Below are 20,511 nucleotides of genomic sequence, written 5' to 3'. Positions count from 1 at the left end.
CAAAGTGTCAAAAAGCAGTTGAGCTTGTGATGTAGTATTTCTGGGCCAAACTTACACCTCCTCTTTCCTACAAGTTTTGAAAGTTTTTTTTTCCAAATGGTTAGCCCTTATGACCGTTACATGGGTAGCCGTTACATGTCATATTTCTTTTATGAGCATAGGTACTCAATATTAACATGAAATGAGCAAAACAGCGCATCTTATTGTAGCTAAAAGTCGCTAACATTTGTTTTCTTTAATAGCTTTGTGTTGTGCACTGTCCTCTATGTATCATTAAATCAGCTCCTGCAATCAAGAAGCTCATTAAGTTCTTGAGAAATAAGAAAAACTCCACACCTTGCGAGAACCTTTTTGTATGCACACAACAGATGTTGGTGATATTTGTCCTCCTACAACATAGCCTGTGATGGTAATCATATGGTTATTTTCTCCAGCTCTGATCAAATACATCCGACCAGTGTTTGTGTCCCGATCGGACCAGGACTCCCGAAGGAAGACTGTGGAGGAGATCAAGAGAAGGGCTCATTCGGGAGGAGAGTGGCCTCAGGTACCATCACACCTTACACGCGCTGAGGATCAAGGCTTTTTGAGGCGTGCAACATGTGCAATATTTTCCATAGAGTCAGCGGTCTTTGAAACTGTAAAGCAAGCAAATTTCAAATAAGTGAAGAAGAGTATATGCTCATTCTTTTCGCATGAGTTCCTCCTATGAACCCCTGTGTTAGCATGTCAGTGCCTTTTATAACAGCATCAGTTAAGGATTTTACACTCAGTGATGTGGTACATTAGATCGGGTAATAATTAACAACTGTGAACAGATTGGAAACTCATTAGCCTTGTAATTCTCTGCTTCTAGATAATGATATTCCCAGAGGGGACATGCACCAATAGATCCTGCCTGATCACATTTAAACCAGGTCTGTATGTCTTCATTCACTTACTGCCTAATGCACAATGTTTCAAATTCAACTATTTGGCCTCAAGTTGCAGAAACAGTGCTTAAGTTAATGTATTTTTTATGTAAAATAACCCGGACATTGTGTTTTGACTTGATGTTTGAATTGCTGAATGGTGATATTGTAGATAAACTGGTATTACATTTTGTGTGCAGCACAATGATAATGAGTTCGATTCTCTGGGAACACATTTTATTCAGTGGTCCTGAAGGCAAATTAGCCCCCAATTTAATCACCTTAAAGCCATCCTAGATCCTCAGCCAAACACATTTAGGCCCGGTTTCACAGATGAGGCTTGGCTTAAGCCAAAAATATGCCTTATAAATTAGGATATTCAAGTCGCTTTTATAAAAAGCTTCGCAATGAACCCAGCATTATGAAATCAATGGATATAGTTTGTTTATCCAGGTTAGCAGTAGGGCTGGGTATCGATTCCGATTTTCCAGATCGATTCAATTTCGATTCACAAGCTGTCAAATCGATTCGATTCTCGATTCAATTTTCGATTCCGGTTCTAAAAAGAACAGTGAACAACAGGTTTCAAGTGGGTAATTAATTATTACAATGGATGAAGCACCTGAAACCGGCATTTTAAGCACTGAATTAATGAATGACAGGCTTGCCTCTCGCTCCTTGGTAACCTTGCGCAAAGCAAAAAATAGGGTGACATCAATGTTTGCAGAAATAAATATGAAAGAAAAAAAATCGATTCTGCTCTTTGAGAATCGATTCTGAATCGACCACATTTTAAAAAACGATTAATCGAAAAATCGATTTTTTTTTGCCCAGCCCTAGTTAGCAGCGGAGATGCTATAAGTTATGCGATAAGTTAAACTGCATCAAATGTCTGTGTTTTGTTGACAGTTGGTAGCCTGGCTCCGCCCTCCTACGTGCTTCCGCGTAATTTTCATTTCGCTTCAGTAGTACGTCTTGGACCGCTGTGTACTGTTGAGTTTCGTTTTCTCCTGCAAAAATCTGCAGGTCCAATCAGTGAACAGAGGGGTGTGGCTAAGAACGATGACGTTGAGGTCGTGCGTCAGTTTGAGTTGTAGTTCAGTAATGGCAGCGGAGAAAGACGTGAGAAAAGCTATTCGGTCCGTTGTTGCAAAACTTCCGAATATACAGAAGTTAAAGCCGGAGCAAGAACCAGGTTTGCTAAGTTTTGTTGGTCTGAGTATTCGGACTTGTTGTTTCTGGCCGGTTTTGGCGCATGATATACGTCACGACCACACGTTAGCGATCGCCTATGGCAGATCCTAAGTGACTCTGGGAAGATCCAATAGTTTTAAACTTCAACAGAGGACCCTCCTTAACGGAAGTAACGCTTTGCAATGGAGCGTGGCCAGACTCTCTGTACAAATGAAATGAATGTTCGAGAGTCTGGTTGGTCCAGGCTAGGCAGTTGGGGTGTAAGTAAATATAATGGAAACGCCACGAACGTAGTGAATCATAAGTTATCCAGAGATAGTGGGATACTCTTTTGTGTGTGTTCCTTGCTCGTGACTCGCCCCGCCCGCAGTACGCCTCTAAGGGGGGCCGGGTTTTTTGGAAAGAATCGGTATAGCTGATCTGTCTTTTATTAATCTGATAAAGCTAAAGACTCTTTGGCTGTTTGAGAGATGTAATACTACTCTTTAGGTACTCAAGATTAACATGAGATAACAGAAACTGTTTGTGTTATGTGAGCTTTAAGACACCTCAAACATTTATTTTAGGCCGGGACTTGCCTTAAGGCTTTTCTGTGAACCCGGTCATTAGAGGTATATTTAAAAATGGCATGGCTCCACGTCGGTACATTGATTCCTGCATGTCTTGTGACTGCATGTTTCATCACGATGCATATGACAACAAATCATATGAATTAGAATGAACAGTCATGTTTCAAGTGATTTTTAGCAGTTTGAAGTATCACAACAAAAACGAGTGATGGAAACCAAGGCCGAAACACCGAAATACTGAAATAAATTATAATGCCAATTATTAGTACAAATGCATTTATGGCTATCACTGTGTACTAACTTTACTAGGGGTGTGTGACGGATCACAAAACTCACGGTTCGGATTACATTACAGTTTTTGAGGCACGGATTGGATTATTTTTCAGATCAGCAAAAAGGGAGTGGGGAAAATCTAATAACAAATAAAGAAATTTCAAACTTTTATAAAAAAGAACAAAGTTGCACATTAATAAGGGCTAACATTAGCATTAAATACAGAAATCAAATTAAATGAGTTATAACACTGTCTTTATTGTATAAATTAAATATATTATTATTTTTAGAGCTACGGAAGGGATTTTCTCTTTGTCTTGGGTTGTTTGATTAACATTAATGACACAAACTTATTGAGGTTACTGTCTCTTTAAGACCAAATAAGCACAGCCTGGTTTCTGACTGTAATCTATACATACACTTAAGACATAAACAAGTACTGTGGAGATAATTTTGTTTATATGTGTCCTGTCAATAATAGAAAGATTTTATGTTCGCTTGTTTGCGTCTCTCTCGTGTGTGCACTATTGAGGGCACTTAAACGTGCGCGCACACAGAGACTGAGGGCAAATCCCAAACAGCGCAGCATAAAAACATTACGTTGTTTTTCATTGCTTTGTTCGTCAAATGTATGTTAATGGACTACAGTATGAGACACATTTGCGCGAATGTCTCATAAGTTTACACACCAAGAGTTCTGATCTTTGAAGGGCATACTGTGTGAGATCACATCTGGACCGGACACATTCAACCGTATGTGCCTCTGCGCGTACAGACAACTGCTCACTTTAGCGCCTTTTTGCGGTTAAATACATCCACACTGCATACATGTTGCTTCAGACAAGCACGTGCAGGTCGTGGTTTCTGTTTGCGTCATCACAACATTTCGGTCGTATTGTTTACGTGATAAATGTCTTTCGGACGAAAACCGAAAATGCTCTTTTGGAAATTTTCTATTTAAAATCCCTTAATTTGCAAAAAAGTTTTACGGTCGCTTGAGGTGGTTTTTAATTAAGAGTTAATGCAAATAATGGGAGATGGAAACTAGGGATGCACCGAATTTTCGGCTGCCGAAAATTTTCAGCCGAAAATGGCCCAAAAGAGAGAAAGATTTTATCACCGAAACAATACGGCCAAAATGTTGTGATGACGCAAACCGCGACCTGCACGTGCTTGTCTGAAGCAACATGTCTGTGGTGTGGACTTCCCTGTGTCTCAATTCGTTCCCTAGCTCCAGAGGTCGTAAATCTGTAGGCTACAGTTCACGTATCGGCTCGCATGCAATTCGCGGATTAATACGCAAATTTAAGTAGGGAAAGTTTATCATTTGTACATGTTTCAAAGGCTTGCAAATGTTAAAATTCAAGTAATTTAAAAAAATCACAAAAAGCGCTAAAGTGAGCAGCTTTCTATTCACAGACGCACATGCTGCTGAATGTGTCTGGTCCAGCTTCAGTCAGATATGATCATGCCCTTCAAAGATCAGAACTCTTGATGTGTAAACTCTAGAGCGATTGCGCTATTGTGTCTCAAAATGTAGTCCATTAACATACATTTGGCGAATAGAGCAATAAAAAACAACATAATGTTTTTATGTGGAGCAACTGTTTGCTACGCTGTTTGGAATTCGCCCTCCGTCTGTGTGCATGTGCATTTAAGTGCCCTCAGTAGTGCATACATGGAGTTTCAAAAAGCAAACAAACATAAAATCTTTCTGTTCTTGACAGCGCACAAACAAACCTGAATGATGTCCACAGTATTATTTTTCTAATAAAAACATTTGTTTATGTCTTAAGTGTATGTATAGATTACAGTCAGAAACCAGTCTGTGCTTAATCTTGTCTTAAAGAGACAGTAACCTCAATTAACCTACTTAAGTTTGTGTCATTAATGTTAATCAAACAACCCAAGACAAAGAGAAAATCACTTCTGTGGGGTGTGACGGTTATAGTTGAACACCGTCATTAGAACTCTATAACCGCCCAAACCGTGTTATTCAAATATATGTTTAAAAACATTTATTATCATTGGCAAAGACTCGACCCCCTTAAATACTGTCGCTATGTCCGACAAGATGCGCCGCTCTCACGCCCCACTATGTTCTCACGCAGTGAAAAAAACATCGGCGAGCAGAGAGGACACTGACAACGCGCTGATACACAGGACAGACCAGATAACTGTTTGAGGTGATACTAATATAATTGTCCTATCAGCAGGAACCTAAGTTTGTCATCAAACTTCGGCTAATGTCAAAAAATCCATGCCGATAGTTTACATGTAGTCCTTGCTACAGTTGCCTTCAAAAGACTGCACTCCTTCTTCTGTGCACAGCATTCAGTTTAGCAATTTCAAGCTGCACTGTTAATAAATAAATGTCTTGCCCCATCATGACTACCTGTCTCTATTTTCCAAGGGTCCCTTATTTTGTGGGTTACTAGGTTACTAATACCACCATCATTCGCTCAAACAACTTGATGGAAATGCACCTAATTCTTTTTCGTTTGTTTGTTTGCAAATAAAAAAATCACTTCACGTTTGGATAGAGAAACCAAGCTAATCATTGTTTGCTAAATACGCTAAATATGGCATTATTATTTTTATTTTTTTAATCTGATGTAGGCGCATTCATTCCAGCAGTACCAGTACAACCTGTAGTGATCCGCTACCCTAACCAGCTGGTGAGACTTTTTGCCTGTTGTTGTGTTTTCTATGTATTTTTTTGCTTAGTGTGGTTATTTGTGTATTTATGTAGGTAATTTTATTTCTTCTATGGAAAGGGCGTGTAAAGCAAACATGTTTGTTTTTGCTAGATTTAAGGTCTTGAGTTTGTCTTGGCAATGTGTCACATTATACAATTGAGCTGTTTTTGTGTGAGTTTTCATAGATTAATTTAGTGTTTTCTTCATGCAGGACACTATCACTTGGACATGGCAAGGGCCTGGCGCGTAAGTACCACATTTAACGTGGGAAACCTTTAAGGAGCATGCAAAACAAAAGCCTTTACTTTACAGTTGCACTACCTAAAAAGAGACATTTTACTTCTAAAGACATGCTGACAATTCATCAGCCGAAAAGATGTGAACAATGTGTTACTTGTAGCTTGTGTTTGCTGGCTTGCTTCCATTTATAATTGACTTTGACTATTAGAAAACACTGTGTCAGCTAGTTGTAAATGCTTGCATGCATTATTCATTAAGGAATCTTAATTAATGATTCATTCAGGACAGAGCAAAAAACGAAAGGACACACCTCAACGCAAAGTTTAATATATATATATATATATATATATATATATATATATTTTTTTTTTTTTTTTTTTTTTTTTGCAGATTTAAGATCCTCTGGTTGACACTGTGCCAACTTCATAATGAGTTTGAGATAGAGGTAAGTCTTTTATTTTCTTTCACTCTCCTTTACTTATGGTTGCGGTGCACCATGGGATTAAATTAGATGATTATTTTCATAATTGATTAATCGGGGGATTATTTTTTAACTAATCGGATAATAATATTTATTCAATTGAAATGTTTACTTATTATAGCTAAATTAGGCACTAAATTATGGTATTCACATGTAGAAGTGTACTTTTAAAATTGCAAAAAGCCACACATATCTAGAGTTTTACTAATATAATCCTTTTGATTCTTATATTTTAATCCTTAAATAAAAACTTTATTGTTATTGTAAATTGTAAAACATCTTTAAATGTCAAAATATTAATAAACAAAACGTATTGAGTGCTGGTGGTACAGGGATGTGCAGGTGAATATATTTAGCCACAGATTAATACATTTATCTTAGACCTCGATGAGTATTAACATTATTGGTTATTTACAAAATAAATAAGCCATGTGTTTTAACAGTGATATTACGTTTTTACAGTAATAAAAAAAACTTGATTTACCCCTTACTTTACAAAAGATGCTTAGTTTGTGATTCATTACTATTCTTATGAAAACCCATCGACAAATAAAAAATACAAACTCTCTTTTATTAAAGAACGAAATGAATCCTTTATAAACTAGGGTTCTTTTGCGCTTTTGCTTACGTCATTGTCCTTCAGGGTTGCCAGATCTGCGTAACAAAACCACCCCAATGGCCTTTTAAAGGAAGTCCAAAAGCATCCCAATGATTATTCACATATAATAAACCAATTAATTTCATCTCTAATCCACAGGAAAACAAATAATTCAAAACTTTGCAAAAAGGCCACGGATCTGGCAATGAAGGGTATCAACGCACACTGATAATACAGTAAATACTTCACATTTGAACTTTGCCCACTATTACCAGAATGTTCATGCTAAAATTAAATAGGGGGTTTTGATGCTGTCAAGTTCCCAAAATGACAAATCTAGTCTGTGTGCTGAGTTTGATTGGGTCGTATCCCAGACAGATTGCTTATTGCTGGATCCTATCGTGTCACGTCTGGTGTGGACTCACACATCTCTGTTTTGTGCTATTTATTCATCTAGTTTCATTGGCTTATTCGTTGCGTTCGTATATAGTTATGTTTGTATTCTGGAAGAGGTTTCCGAGCAGATGGCTTTGGCTTTCTTAAACCAACAGGCCTGCAAATTCTCCAGACTCGTTCTTTTCATTAAGAAGCCATTAGCAGAGTTTAATTATGAGCGGTGAAGAGGGACGAGGTGCTTGTATAAATCCTGCGCGCTCATTATTGGACGTGGAGTGAACCGAATGCTGGCCGGAGCGTCAGACGGTGACCTCATTTAGCCGCTCACTGAAGATGAGTTTGGTGGTTTCGGGAAGTTTCGGTTGGCCTACTTTGTACCGAATGTGATGTGTGTAGAGACACATTACATATGTGTGGGCCGCATTAGAGCGTCAGAACACGATTTGACCTTGATTCAAAGGCTTTCTTGGTGTCGCAGAATCGAAGAAAGTGTAAAGAAAGATCTGACTGGTTTTGTCTGTTTCTTTCAGTATCTGCCCATCTACACACCCTCAGAGGAGGAGAAGAAGAATCCTGCGCTTTTCGCTCACAATGTGCGACGCCTAATGGCCAAGTAAGTTTATGTAGATACTCAATTTGTAAAAATATTTGTACATTTGTATTTTTTTTTTTTGGTACAATGTAGTTCTCTTTTAACTCAGCAGTGAAACTCACCGACACAGAAATTAAAATATTTTTAAAACACACACATTCCTGTTTGGCATCCGATTTCTGTATGGGGACATACGATAAAACATTATTGTTTTATTAAGGGCTCTGAAGGTTCCTGTGACAGACTACTCATTTGAAGACTGTCAGTTAACCATGGCTGAGGGTCAGATCAGGCTACCTGTTGACACGTGTTTACTTGAGTTTGCCAAGCTGGTCCGGAGTCTCGGGTGAGTCTCATTACATAACACAACAGTGATCGGGAAGGATGAGGTATTTGGGTTTGTGGTTTTCTGAAACCTTATTAAACAGACTCATTAAACCTCTTGTAAACATTGTCTGGTATTGTGGTACACCCGTATCTACCACTTGTTGGACAAAACAGGAAATCCTGCCCCCATTTCAAGTAGTTTTCAGGGTTTTTTGATGGCCCATGCCAATGTGAAGAAAACTATTTTTAAGTGTGAAAAGGCCTACATGGTATTTCAATTTAGATCTGAGTATATTATTAGTCATTAAAATGAAATTGAAAGATGGTAATAATATAATAAGGTTTCCTCTTGCATTCGTGTGAATGTGTGTTAATATTTCAGATTGAAACGTCAGAACTCGGAGAAGCTCCTGCAGGAATACGGGACGAGAGCTCGTAAACTTCAAGGCGAAAGGTTGAGTCTGGATGAGTTTGCCCAATTCCTGGACCTACCTGTGTCAGATGTGGTCCGAGATATGTTCACTCTCTTTGATGAGGTAAATCCGGTTTTCACGTACGTTTTGAAGTTTTAATACAGATGTCGTGCTGAATTAGGATGACTTTGATAAAGTATCAAGTAGGGCTGCAACAAACTATTATTTTCTTAATCGATTAATCGAGCGATTATTTTTTCGATTAATCGACTAATCGGTTAAAAACCTAAATATTTACTTATTTAGAATTTTCACTTATTATAGCTAAATAAAGCACTAAATTATTAGGGGTGTCACGATTCTCCAAATCCTCGATTCGGTTACATTTTCGATTCTAAGGTCACAATGCGATTCGATTCTCGGTTTCCCCCCCTTTTTTTGAGAAATAATTTATTTTTATTATCATTATTACAGTTTCACATTAACATGCACATTGCGTGCTTTTCCTCGCATGGGGGTTTGTGGACTTCACTTTACGCAAGAAAGCTTGTAGGATTCCTTCTTGCACGCACATGGACTTAATGCGGGCGTCTTGGACTCCTAACATCTAAAAAATCCAGCGCGTCATAAGCAGCTGCGCTTCTCTTTGTCTCACGTGCACGCGCTCTCGCATCTGTCCGAAGTCTAAACATAAACTAAAGTAGTAATCCTTATGTATTTATTCAGTTTTATGGGTTTCATGCAAGCTGATGCAAACTATCCCTTTTGTTTAAAATATAACCCTCTGCATCTTGGCGCCACTCACGCGCACGTGCAGGGAGTTGCGCTCTGTCTGAAGTCAGATCAGTAGGTAGTAATCCTGTTTAAGATATGCATTTCAAGGAGTTGTAGCAATACATCCCTCGTGTTTAAAATATAAATCTTTAAAAAAAAGGTTTATAAAAGTTTTTTTCCCCCGCTTGTGGCAGCATCGACGATCCCATTTTTTAATTCGAAGTTCGAGGTTGTGACTTAATTTCAAACGATTTCGATTTAAATTTGAAATCGGGAAACCTTATAAATTATGGTATTCATGTGTAGAGGTGTACTTTTAAAAGTGCAAAAGCCACACACTACTACAACGTTTTACTAATGTAATCTTTTTGAATTTTTTGCTTTAAAATAAAAAAAACTTTGTGACCACCTTGATGAGAATTAACAGTATTTGTTATTAACAAAATAAATAATCCATTATAATATAATAGTGATATACATGGGTTCTTTCAGCAATAAAAACCTTGATTTCACCCTAACTTTTGCATAACTATTTTTATATAAACCCAACTACAAGTAAACAAATACAAACTAACTTATATTAAAAGACAAAATAAAAAAAAATATTAACCAGAGTTTATATTAGTCCAAAAGCATCCTAAATACCAACAACTAATGAAACAAATTTTCCCATCTCTAACCAACAGAAAAACATCAACCTGCAGAAACAGTTAAAAATTTGCCCAAATCAGAACTCGGACAAAAGGTAGAGGACCTAGCAACGCTGCCTTGCTTTTAAAAAGAGAAGCGCATGAGAAACATGCAGCTAGCGTTGTATTAAAAGTACCTGACTTTGAGCATGCGGCTCGTGCTGTATGAAGAAATCCTGGCAATGTTGCCAACCTGGCAACGCTGCATTGATTTTAAACAAGCTGGTCGCAGGGCGAGAAGAAGTGCCGGATAAATGTGCAGCTCGGATTGCATGAAGAAAAGTGCCTGACTTTAATTAGAAATGCACAGCTTACCCTGTACAGTATGAAGCGGACACATGTCCACGCTGTCCAATAGTGGTGCGGGAGCATGTGATGTCACAAACCAGATAATTGATAATGAAATTAATTGACAACAAATTTCATAATAGATTATTATTATTGATTTTATCGATTAGTTGTTGCAGCCCTAGTATCAAGTTCATAAGATGTTCCTCAACATGATCAGATGTTAACTGCTTGATTTACTTTTTTACGATGTTCATACCTCGTATTTATTTTGTTCTCTTGCTGAGCAGAATGAAGATGGCTCGGTGGACATCAGAGAATTTGTGATTGCTTTCTCTGTGGTGTGTAGGCCTGCAAAAACACTGGAAACCATGAAGCTGGCCTTCAAGGTGTGTGACATTTAATAAAAAATAAAGTTTTTTCTAGGGATGCAATAATATATCAGAGTTGCCGTTTGTACAATAAATTTGCCCTTTAAATAACCACATCCCTTGTTAATGAAAACACTATTGTCAATGATGCTAGATGTTTGCAATCAGACGATTATGATAAATAACAAGTTTTTAAATGGTAAGAGGTTTATTTGTTGGATGTTTGTTGCTTTCAGATGTTTGAGGCAGAAGAGGACGGGGCGATCACAGAGAATGAGCTGATGTGTATCTTGAGGACGGCTCTGGGGGTTGGAGAACTCAAAGTCGGACGACTGTTTAGAGCCATTGATGAAGAGGATTCTGGCAAACTCACCTTTGGTAAGAATAAAGTTTATTTAATGTATAATCAGAGGCGGACTGATCATCTGGAGCACCGGGAGTTTTCCCAATGGGCAATGTGTCTCGCTGTTATGCACATATAAAGGTGCAGCTGTCTTTCACATTATAACAATAACTATAAAAATAAAAATTTTATAATCGTTTTCTATTAAAGCGAATAACAGAGTTCACGCCACAACTATAACAATAAAGATACAATGAATGATATTGTTGGCATCACATCAGTGCACGCGCACTTAAAATGACACTAGAGAAGCTCATTGCTATGGTCTATAACATAAAACTAGATTTAGATTTAGGTGTTGAGGACATCTGCTGGTTACCCGCTGTGTAAATGCAACAAGAAACGGCATATTTACATATTCAGTGACATGTAAACAATTGCAAAAGTTTCTTATTACAAGAAATATAAAAAAAAAGGTAATGTCATTAAAGGCAAGTGATTTGCGCAAGTGAATGAGCATAAATTTAACGTTATTTTCCGATGATGTGGACGCTAATATAGTTATCGTTATAATGTGAACGACCCTTCACAAATAAAAAAGGCAGGAGTTTCTGTTCACGGAAGCCAAGCATGATTGTTATCCAATCAAATTACTGAGCTGAGCAGTAATTCATCCAAGCAAATTAAAGAAGGCGTGAGTTTCTAGTGTGTGTTTGACTTCATGTTGCACTGCAGGAACCGAATTCTCTGCATGATTCCTTTAATTATTTATTTCCAGTCCCAGTCCGCCCCTGTGTATATAAAAATATGCTCTCTAAATAATATAGCATCCTGTTTTGGGATCATTTTCACTAAAACATTTATTAGAGCTGTCACAATGATTAAATAATAATCGTCTCATTGCGATTGTTTGACCTCACCGCAATGATTTCAGATCACCGCAATGATTGCACATCTCTCTAAAAAACACAAGGGGGAGCTGCAGCGCCTGTATTAATTAGACAGTATTTCATTGACAGTGTATCAGGATTATGCAATACAGTGGAAAAACGGCATTTAAAGAAATACTGCAAAACTTTGATAAGCAGTATGAACTGCCAGATAAAACATACATATCCAAAACCGCAATTGCGAATTTAGGGAAGTAAAGGATCCTATTCTTGAGGATCTGTAAGGAATTGATTTATTGCAGCCACTACAGACATGTGGTCCTGTACTACAGTTTTTTTTTTACAGATCCTAGTACACATTTCTCAATACTTAGGTCACTTTTGCGAAACTCTTCACACAGTTCTCCTAACAAACTTTCAGCTTGGCAAAGCAGTTCATTTCACACTCAAAATGCACTACAACTACCAAAACACTTTATTCAGGTGTCAAATCAACTCATTTTTCCAGAACACTAGCAAAGGTTGACATCCGACAAACAGACTTTGTCACCCACAAAACAATGACCTTAATAATTGGGAATAATTGACGACGGACCATTGAGTTATAAGAAAATAATGCACACCTAAGGTGCAATGTCGCGGGTGTGCATTATTTTCAAATAATTCAAAGGACCGGAGTCAATTATTCCTCTTATACCACGGTTACCACAAACATTGCTCTGGTGCCAATTTTTAAGACATTTGACAAGTAAGGTGCGCGGTTATCAGAAATTAATGCATACCCACGGATCATTTCTCAGCCAATCAGAATACAGCATTCAACAGACCCGTGGTAAAACTGTTTATAATTCACTGCAATATAAGTTACTGGAATGAATCAGACATGATGCAAATTTCTTCCAATATTTTATGTAGTTTATTTATTTATTTATAAGTAATTCCAAAATACAAGAATTTGTATACACACCATGCACGGATACAGATACAATAGTATAGTATGCTAATCTACTCAGTCTTCTCCTTTTGGCCAATTGTTTTTACAGCATTTATTTTTAAGATTTAAAATATATTTCATTAAAATATTACTTTTGCTGTTTTATTCAGTTTTGTATTATGTTATTGTTTTGAACATAAGTTTAACAGTTTTGAAAACAATATGTAGGCATATGCAAATTGACCTAAGAATTGAGAAATGTGTCCTAGCGTCTGTAAAAAAAACTGTAATATGACCTTAGTAGGATTGGCTACTATTTAAGGCCTGTTCTGGTTTAGTCAAGTTTATTTGAATTGCATTTTTATTTTCAGTTATTTTTCAGACACTTTATTTTGTTTATTTAGTTTTTGAAAGATATATTCATTAAATAATTACTTTTAAATATGTGTTATGTGTATTAATATTTACTGCCAGGTAAACCTGGCAAAAGATTTAATTTAAATAATCACAGTAACATGTGAAAATTATTTCATGAACAAACCAAAAAATGTATGAGAATGAAATGTCAAAGCAATAAAACAGACAATTAATCGTCATAATGTCAAAGCCCTAAAACAGGCAAATAATCGTCACAATTGTCGTAATTTATTAGACAATTAACCGTCAAATTTCATAATTGTGACAGCTCTTAACATTTATCAACACCATCAGTATTAGTTTATCTGTGTGAGTTGGTTACTGTGTTCACTCTCTGACTGTCATTGTTCTTTGACGCCATCTTGTGGCAGAGAGCTTTAGGAACTTTGCGGAGCAGCATCCAGACTTCGCTGAGAATTACCTCTACTCGGACAACACCGGATTCTGGGGCGTCTTTTCTTCCCACGTCTCCACTCCCGTGTCCAACGGTTTCTGTGCTGATTTCACCCCGAGCGTCCACCACGCGTCTCAAAAGAAACTCGACTGAGCTCCTTCCTCGATCTTCAAGTCACTCTCCAGAGGAAAAGAGGAGGTTCAGGCAGTCACGTTATTGCAAAGTTTACTTCCGGGTATCCGTAACATTTTTGTCATTATTTTACACTTGCTGTTTTTTCTTCTCAGCGTTTCAGCTCTGTCGTTTTGGGATCAGGAATGTTTATTTTTTAAGAACGGATTGAAGGGATTTTTTTACGTAAATCCTTAAAGGCCAAGCACTTATTTCGTTTTTCATTTTCTCATTACTTCGAGTGATACTGACTGTGCATGTTTTTAAAATATGGGGTGAAAGTGATACAAACAAATGAAAGGTTTTGATTGGTAAGGAACTCGTTTGGTGCTTTCTCGCCCTCTTTTTCTCTCTCTCTCTCCCCATCACTGCCCACATTTTCTCAATGCTTTGTGACTGTAGATGCCTTTATAACAATATGAAAGTGTTTGCATGGGCTCGATGCTAGACATCAGTATTACTCAGTATTTGACTAAATGATCTTTGAGCACCAGTGACAAATATCTGACTCTGCTTGCTTCTGTATAAGAGTATCAGATTTGAGGTGCAAGGGTCCCACTAAGTGCTGGTCTGAATCAAAATGAGCCAGTTTAATGTCTCTCTATTCTGTTTTCTTTAGCTCAGGGGTGCGGGAAAGTGGCTATGTTGTTTTCATTTCTTTTTCTTATGTGAGGTTTATCGTACCACAACCAGTTTAATTCACAATCGAGTGTCAGTCGGCTGTCCCCCTTTTTTATTTTATTATCATTTTCTTCAGGTACCAAAATGAACAGATCAAGTTGCTAAAAAACGACATTAACCAAATCCATAATGACTGTGGTAGTTAGTTTTAAGAATCAGGTATCAGAGTTTTAATACGTAATAAAATGTGCTTTTTATAAATATTCCATTTTTATGTATTTTCCTTTTATTTCACTTACAATGGCCGATTGAACATTCAAAACGAGTAGAATAATTTTGCTTTGAATCATGTAATTTTTATTGTGTGCTTAACAATTTCCCCTGCATTTTAAGTAATGCAATTTATAAGTTTTATGTTTATTTTAAGTTTTGAGTCCTTTACACGAACAATAAAGTGCCGCAGAGATGTCGTATTTTGTAAGCCGACCCGGGAGTTAGCGGGACACTGGTTCCCCTGCCAAAAAGCCCATTAATTTTTCCTTTTTTTTTTTCAATTTTGGATTTTCCCAAAAAAGGTTTATAACACATACATATTTTGTCCAACCAGATAATCTGCACAGATGAACACAACTTTTATGAATTTTAAGTGTTTATTAATAAAAAGCTAACCGTAGGCTATTATTTTTATTATTATTATTTGTGTGTGTGGTAAAAGTTAATTTTGGTGTATTGATTACTATTAGCAAAACCATGGTTTTACTACAGGAACCATTTTTTTTTTTACTATAGTAAAACCATGGTAAATTTTTGTAAGGGGTGATCTACACCAGTGGTTCTCAAACTTTTTCCGCATGCGGCCCCCCTGCATTCTTTCGCGGCCCCCCAAAGAAAATTTATGACAAAAACTGTTCTAAAATGTAACATTTTAATTAAACAAAACATATTAAGTTATACAAAGTAGTGCTGTTGGTTAGTAGCCTTAATTTTTTTAGGTTTAATTACACAGAGTTCATGAATGTATTTTATAAAATGTCATAAAACTGGGGCCCCCCTGGCACCATCTCGCGGCTCCCCTGGGGGCCCCGGACCCCAGTTTGAGAACCACTGATCTACACCATGGTCTCTCCACATTAGCGTCATCACCACCTAGTTTTTGACAGCTTTTTCAAACTTCATTAAACACATTTAATAAATGTATGTTGGGATTTGTGCACATGTTGCTTTGTATTTCGGATCTTCACACGGGATGACGTTTAAAGCCTCCCGACAACGTCTGTAGTCCTATAAATCATCATGTTTTAGCCATTTTAAACACACGTTAAAGCTTTAAAAAGTTACAAGTGAGGGTATTACTGGTGTGTGTGTATTGTCGTAGAATAAAACGTTGAAATCTTATGTTAACCCAAAATCTTATTTACATTCAGTCATTTAGATTTAGTCATATTTAAGGGGTTTAACCAAAACCCATTACAGAAATCTCATTGACTTTGTGATGATGGAACCAGAAGTGCTAAATGCTTACTCGCTCTTGGGTTTTGCTTACAAAATGAAGACATCCTGTGGCACTCTATAAAAGTCCAATTTGATTTGTTTTTGACCTAGCCTAAGGAATGTTGTTTTGTGTTTAATGAACAATTTATTATGTGGTTGCATAAAAAAGCTGTAAGACTTGACATCAGTCAAAGAATCTGTGTATGTATGTATGTAAGTTAAGCAGCCCTTGGGTTCAATTTTTTTAAAGCATGATAGCTGTTTTTTTATTATTATGTGAAGAAGCCGAATTGACAATTTTAGTGCTGTTATTATCATACATTAGGTTTACCACAATTTTGCAAAAGTTGTCAGTTCGTTTTGCTAAAAGAAGAAGTTTTGTTTCAACCCAATGTATGGTTGTATAAGATTAGCCCTTTTATAGTAGAGATTTTTTGTTTTGTTTTTGGAGAACATCTTACATTCCAATCTCAAGCATCGGGAGAAAATCAAATATGGGCTGTCAAATATCTGAGAGCGAAAAGTATTGATCTGTAAAAATGTCACTATCATTTAAACTGATCCTGGATCTGAATATATAATCTGCACAATCTGATACAACCTCTACACTGTACAACCTGTAGAGAAAAAGTATAAAACTGTACCTTAATGGTTCCTTTATGTACCTTTACATGCATACTAAACATACAGTACACTGTTGGACCATTTTGGGTACATTAATGCAGTGGTTCTCAAACTTTCTTAGCATGCGCCCCCCCTTGTGTACGGCGCATTCCTTCGCGGCCCCCCAAAGAAAGTTTATGACAACTTGACTCAACTTTTAGGTAAACAAAACATATTTCATTATCATATATTAAATGATAGAAAGTAGTGCTGTTGGTTAGTAGCCTTATTTCTTTAGGTTTAATTGCACAGAATTCATGATAAATTAATTTATTTTATAAAATGTCATAAAACTTGGGCCCCCCTGGCACCATCTCGCGGCCCCCAGTTTGAGAACCATTGCATTAAGCATTAAGTATGACCTATTGTGTACCCTTTGCATTTATCTGGTACACAACAGGTCCTTAAAGGGATAGTTGACCCAAAAATGTACCACCTCATGTTGTTTCAAACCAGTATAAAGATACTGTGAGCAGTTTTTGTAACCAAATCGTTTTCAGGCACCATTGACCTCCTTAGTATTTTTCTTTCCTACTATTGAAGTAAAGACAATTTGGTTACAAATTACTTACAGTATCTTTATACAGGTTAGAAACAACATGAGGGATTCCTGTTTAATTACAAATATCTTCGTTTGTGTTCATCAAAACAAAGAAATTGACACCGGTTTATAACAACTTGAGGGTGAGTAAATAATGACAGAATTTTCATTTTTGGCTGAAAAGAACACAATGGGTCTTTAGGATATAATATTGTACCCAAAAAGGTAAAACATTTGTTTTATACTCATAAAGGTACAAAAAGGAACCTTAAGGGTACAACCCCAGAGTCCAAAAAGGTCCAGTTTTGTACTTTCTTTCTCACAATGTGTTTTCTATTCATAAAGTTATGAAATTAGTCAGACACAGTTTAGTACTAAAATCCCCCTTACGTTTTCAGTAAAGCAATGATTTATCTATGTCACCATCTTTGACTTGAAATAATTTATATTTCTGATATGTATTTTGAATGTTCCGAATGCAGGGCATTTTGTGAATTTTTATATACATATAAGAATTGTTTTCACTGCCATGAAATGATCTGTGATCCGAAGTGTTATTTACATATAACAATGACTGAATTGATAGACTTGTATCTTTAGCTTCACTTTGGAATATTATATTTTGTTATTTTATGCTGTTTTCCTTAAATCATTACTGTTACAATCTCTTTTCTATTCCCCTCACTTTCATGAATGTTATTGTTGGCCTTGAATTAGTCCTTCTTTTTTTTTAGATAAAGAGAATGTATTGACAATCCATCACAATCAATAGTACAAATATAAATGCCGTGTCATACTAAAGTAACAATATACTCGACTATCTGCATTTATTTATATGACAGACCTTAAGGACACGGCTCAAACAGTGAGTTGTGAGTTGAAGGACACTTGAACCCGACGTACACTCTTTGTACAGATGACGGTTCGAGTCGCTAACTCGCCACACTGTTTTCAATCCAGATCTCATGGGTTCCCCCACTTTTATCCCAATTTGATGTTTATGTATTTGTGCTGGCACTTTAGATTTGTAAGCTTTTTTCTGAATAATGTGATACAGTATGCTGGTTTGCATGTTAAAGTGATTGGTTATGATGTCAATGTGGTCGATACCCATATAGACCGCATGGAGGTTTTATTGTAATGATCAGGACAGCTGAAGGGGATTGTAAGTTTGCTCAGTGCTATTTTAATCCCTGACTGCTAGATCGTTCTCTGATGTTTAGTATGCACTAAACGTGTTAAACACTGAGAGCGTATATGTGGTGCTAGGGAAGTTTTTTGTTGTTGACCAGGTGCTTTTTGAGTGTTTGGAGTACTAAGCTGTTTTGCTGTTAAACAGAGAAGTGAAATGTGACTGAGATATGTTTTTATCACATTTATTTAGCAAACATTTCATCTTATGCTGAAGGTTTAGATTAAATGAGGCCGGCAGGAACCCTGAGCAGACCCCAGTCAACTTAGCTTACTACATATTTGGAGAAACAGTAATTTATGATTTGTATTTGAATCAAATTTCTAAATGGAATAAGGGTCCAGCTGTCTCTCCATTGTAAACCCTTTTTTTACGTATAGTTAATTTTAAATACCTCACAGGAAGACTTGTTCTACTCTGTTTTGTAAAGCTTTCCTAAACTTGAAAATCTAATTTATTTTACTTTTTCCGCCTGTGACGATGTTTCAAACTGAGCTGAAGATGAAAGACCGAGCTGCTTTTTCATGCGATGAGTCTTTCTGATGGCTCTTCTGTTACCCGTTTCGGCTAATGTAGATGTTGTAGGTTTGTTTTCTATTTTATCCCGAGTTTTATTTTGTATGTATCCAAAGAGTCATTTTTACAAGATACCTGGACTTGTCTGTTTCGACTGCTATGAAATGTCTTGTCATTCTGACTCTAATAAAAAGGGACTCTTGACTACATTCTTCTGGATCTGATTATTTTTTTAACTCTGTCTCCCCCTAGAGGTTAAGAAATGTGGTGAGCACGTTCAAGGTCAAATCATGTCAATTTATAAGATCATTAAAAAAATTATTTTAGATCGTTGAAGGTGACATTTTTTTATTAAACTATTAAATGATATATCCGGCTCTTAAGCATTATGTTACATATTAAAACATTTAAATGTATATTTCAGTAAATGTTCAAGTTAATACTTAAAGGGATAGTTTACCCAAAAAATTTAATTCTGTCATTTTCTCATCTGTATGAATTTCTTTTTCTGATGAACACAAAAGAAGATATTTTGATAAATGATGGTACTGTAAGGTGCCGGAACCATTGACTTTCATAGTAGGGAAAACAAATATTGTGATAAATGTTAATGTAGATATTTTGATAAATGATGGTAAGCACAGAGTTGATAGTGTCTATTGAATTTCATCATATTTGTTTTTCCTACCATGAAAGTCATTGGTTACAATCAGCTGTGTGTTTACCATCATTTATCAAAATATCTTATTTTGTGTTTATCAAAAAAAAAAAAAACATTCATACAGATTTAAAACAACATTAGGGTGAGAAATGATGTCAGAATATTCATTTTTGGGTGAACTATCCCTTTAATAATCCAGAAATATATGCTTAGTTTTGGTATACACAAAGTCTGTTATACAAGTAGTATATGCCTAATTACTGTTTGTATCAATTTGTCTTTTTTGTACTAAAGTCTATATACAATGTGTCTCATTCAATAAACAAATATCTGTGTAAAATCTGAATGAAAAGTTTTTTCATGTTTCACCAACAAGTTTGCATTAAAATAAATTTACACTAACATTTAAAACCAGATAAACCAATATTACGTGTATGCAAAGAGTACATTCCAATTGTGGTATTATAAGCATGTGTTTTGGATAAAATGTTTTCATAATCAACATGCACCTAGGGGGCGATTACACCGCACGTAAAAAACGGCAGGCGGACGCCAACTGTAGGTGCTTGCCAGCTTTTTTCACCTGAGAGCTTTGGATGCTATGATACTTCTGCTTTGTTTATTAGTCGTTGACCAATGCGCTGGTTGGTTTTTGTGATGTTTGTCTCCCCAATGTGATTGGACGGCCAAGTGAGAAGTGACATTGATAAGCTGAGCGTTTCACCCAAAGTTGAACATTTTTCGCTCAACCCACCAGCTGCTGCCGTTTTTGAGACCTGCCACACTTTCATTGGAAACAATTAAAAACATACACCAGCCGCCGATGTGCATGCTACCTTACGGCAACGGTCAGAGAGATGGA

At 36.5% G+C, this 20,511-nt stretch overlaps 1 protein-coding gene across 1 annotated transcript in view; it reads left to right on the top strand.

Annotated features, from left to right (window-relative positions):
• The window catches only part of LOC135728186 (lysophosphatidylcholine acyltransferase 1), a 52,644-nt gene extending 32,643 nt beyond the window's left edge, over positions 1–20,001 (top strand). Inside the window, exons 4-14 of the mRNA XM_065246326.2 lie at positions 435–547; positions 857–917; positions 5,567–5,625; positions 5,858–5,892; positions 6,277–6,331; positions 7,892–7,974; positions 8,174–8,299; positions 8,663–8,816; positions 10,735–10,833; positions 11,052–11,193; positions 13,771–20,001. Coding sequence (XP_065102398.2) covers positions 435–547; positions 857–917; positions 5,567–5,625; positions 5,858–5,892; positions 6,277–6,331; positions 7,892–7,974; positions 8,174–8,299; positions 8,663–8,816; positions 10,735–10,833; positions 11,052–11,193; positions 13,771–13,946 — 1,103 coding nt within the window. The 3' untranslated portion in view covers positions 13,947–20,001. The remainder of the gene's footprint in view (positions 1–434; positions 548–856; positions 918–5,566; positions 5,626–5,857; positions 5,893–6,276; positions 6,332–7,891; positions 7,975–8,173; positions 8,300–8,662; positions 8,817–10,734; positions 10,834–11,051; positions 11,194–13,770) is intronic.
• Positions 20,002–20,511: the final 510 nt, after the last annotated feature.

The sequence above is a fragment of the Paramisgurnus dabryanus genome, chromosome 13 (genome assembly GCF_030506205.2).
Source record: "Paramisgurnus dabryanus chromosome 13, PD_genome_1.1, whole genome shotgun sequence".
NCBI classification, from domain to species: Eukaryota; Metazoa; Chordata; class Actinopteri; order Cypriniformes; family Cobitidae; genus Paramisgurnus; species Paramisgurnus dabryanus.
Note: the sequence above shows the minus strand (reverse complement) of the source record. Positions and strands in the feature narration are given on the sequence as shown.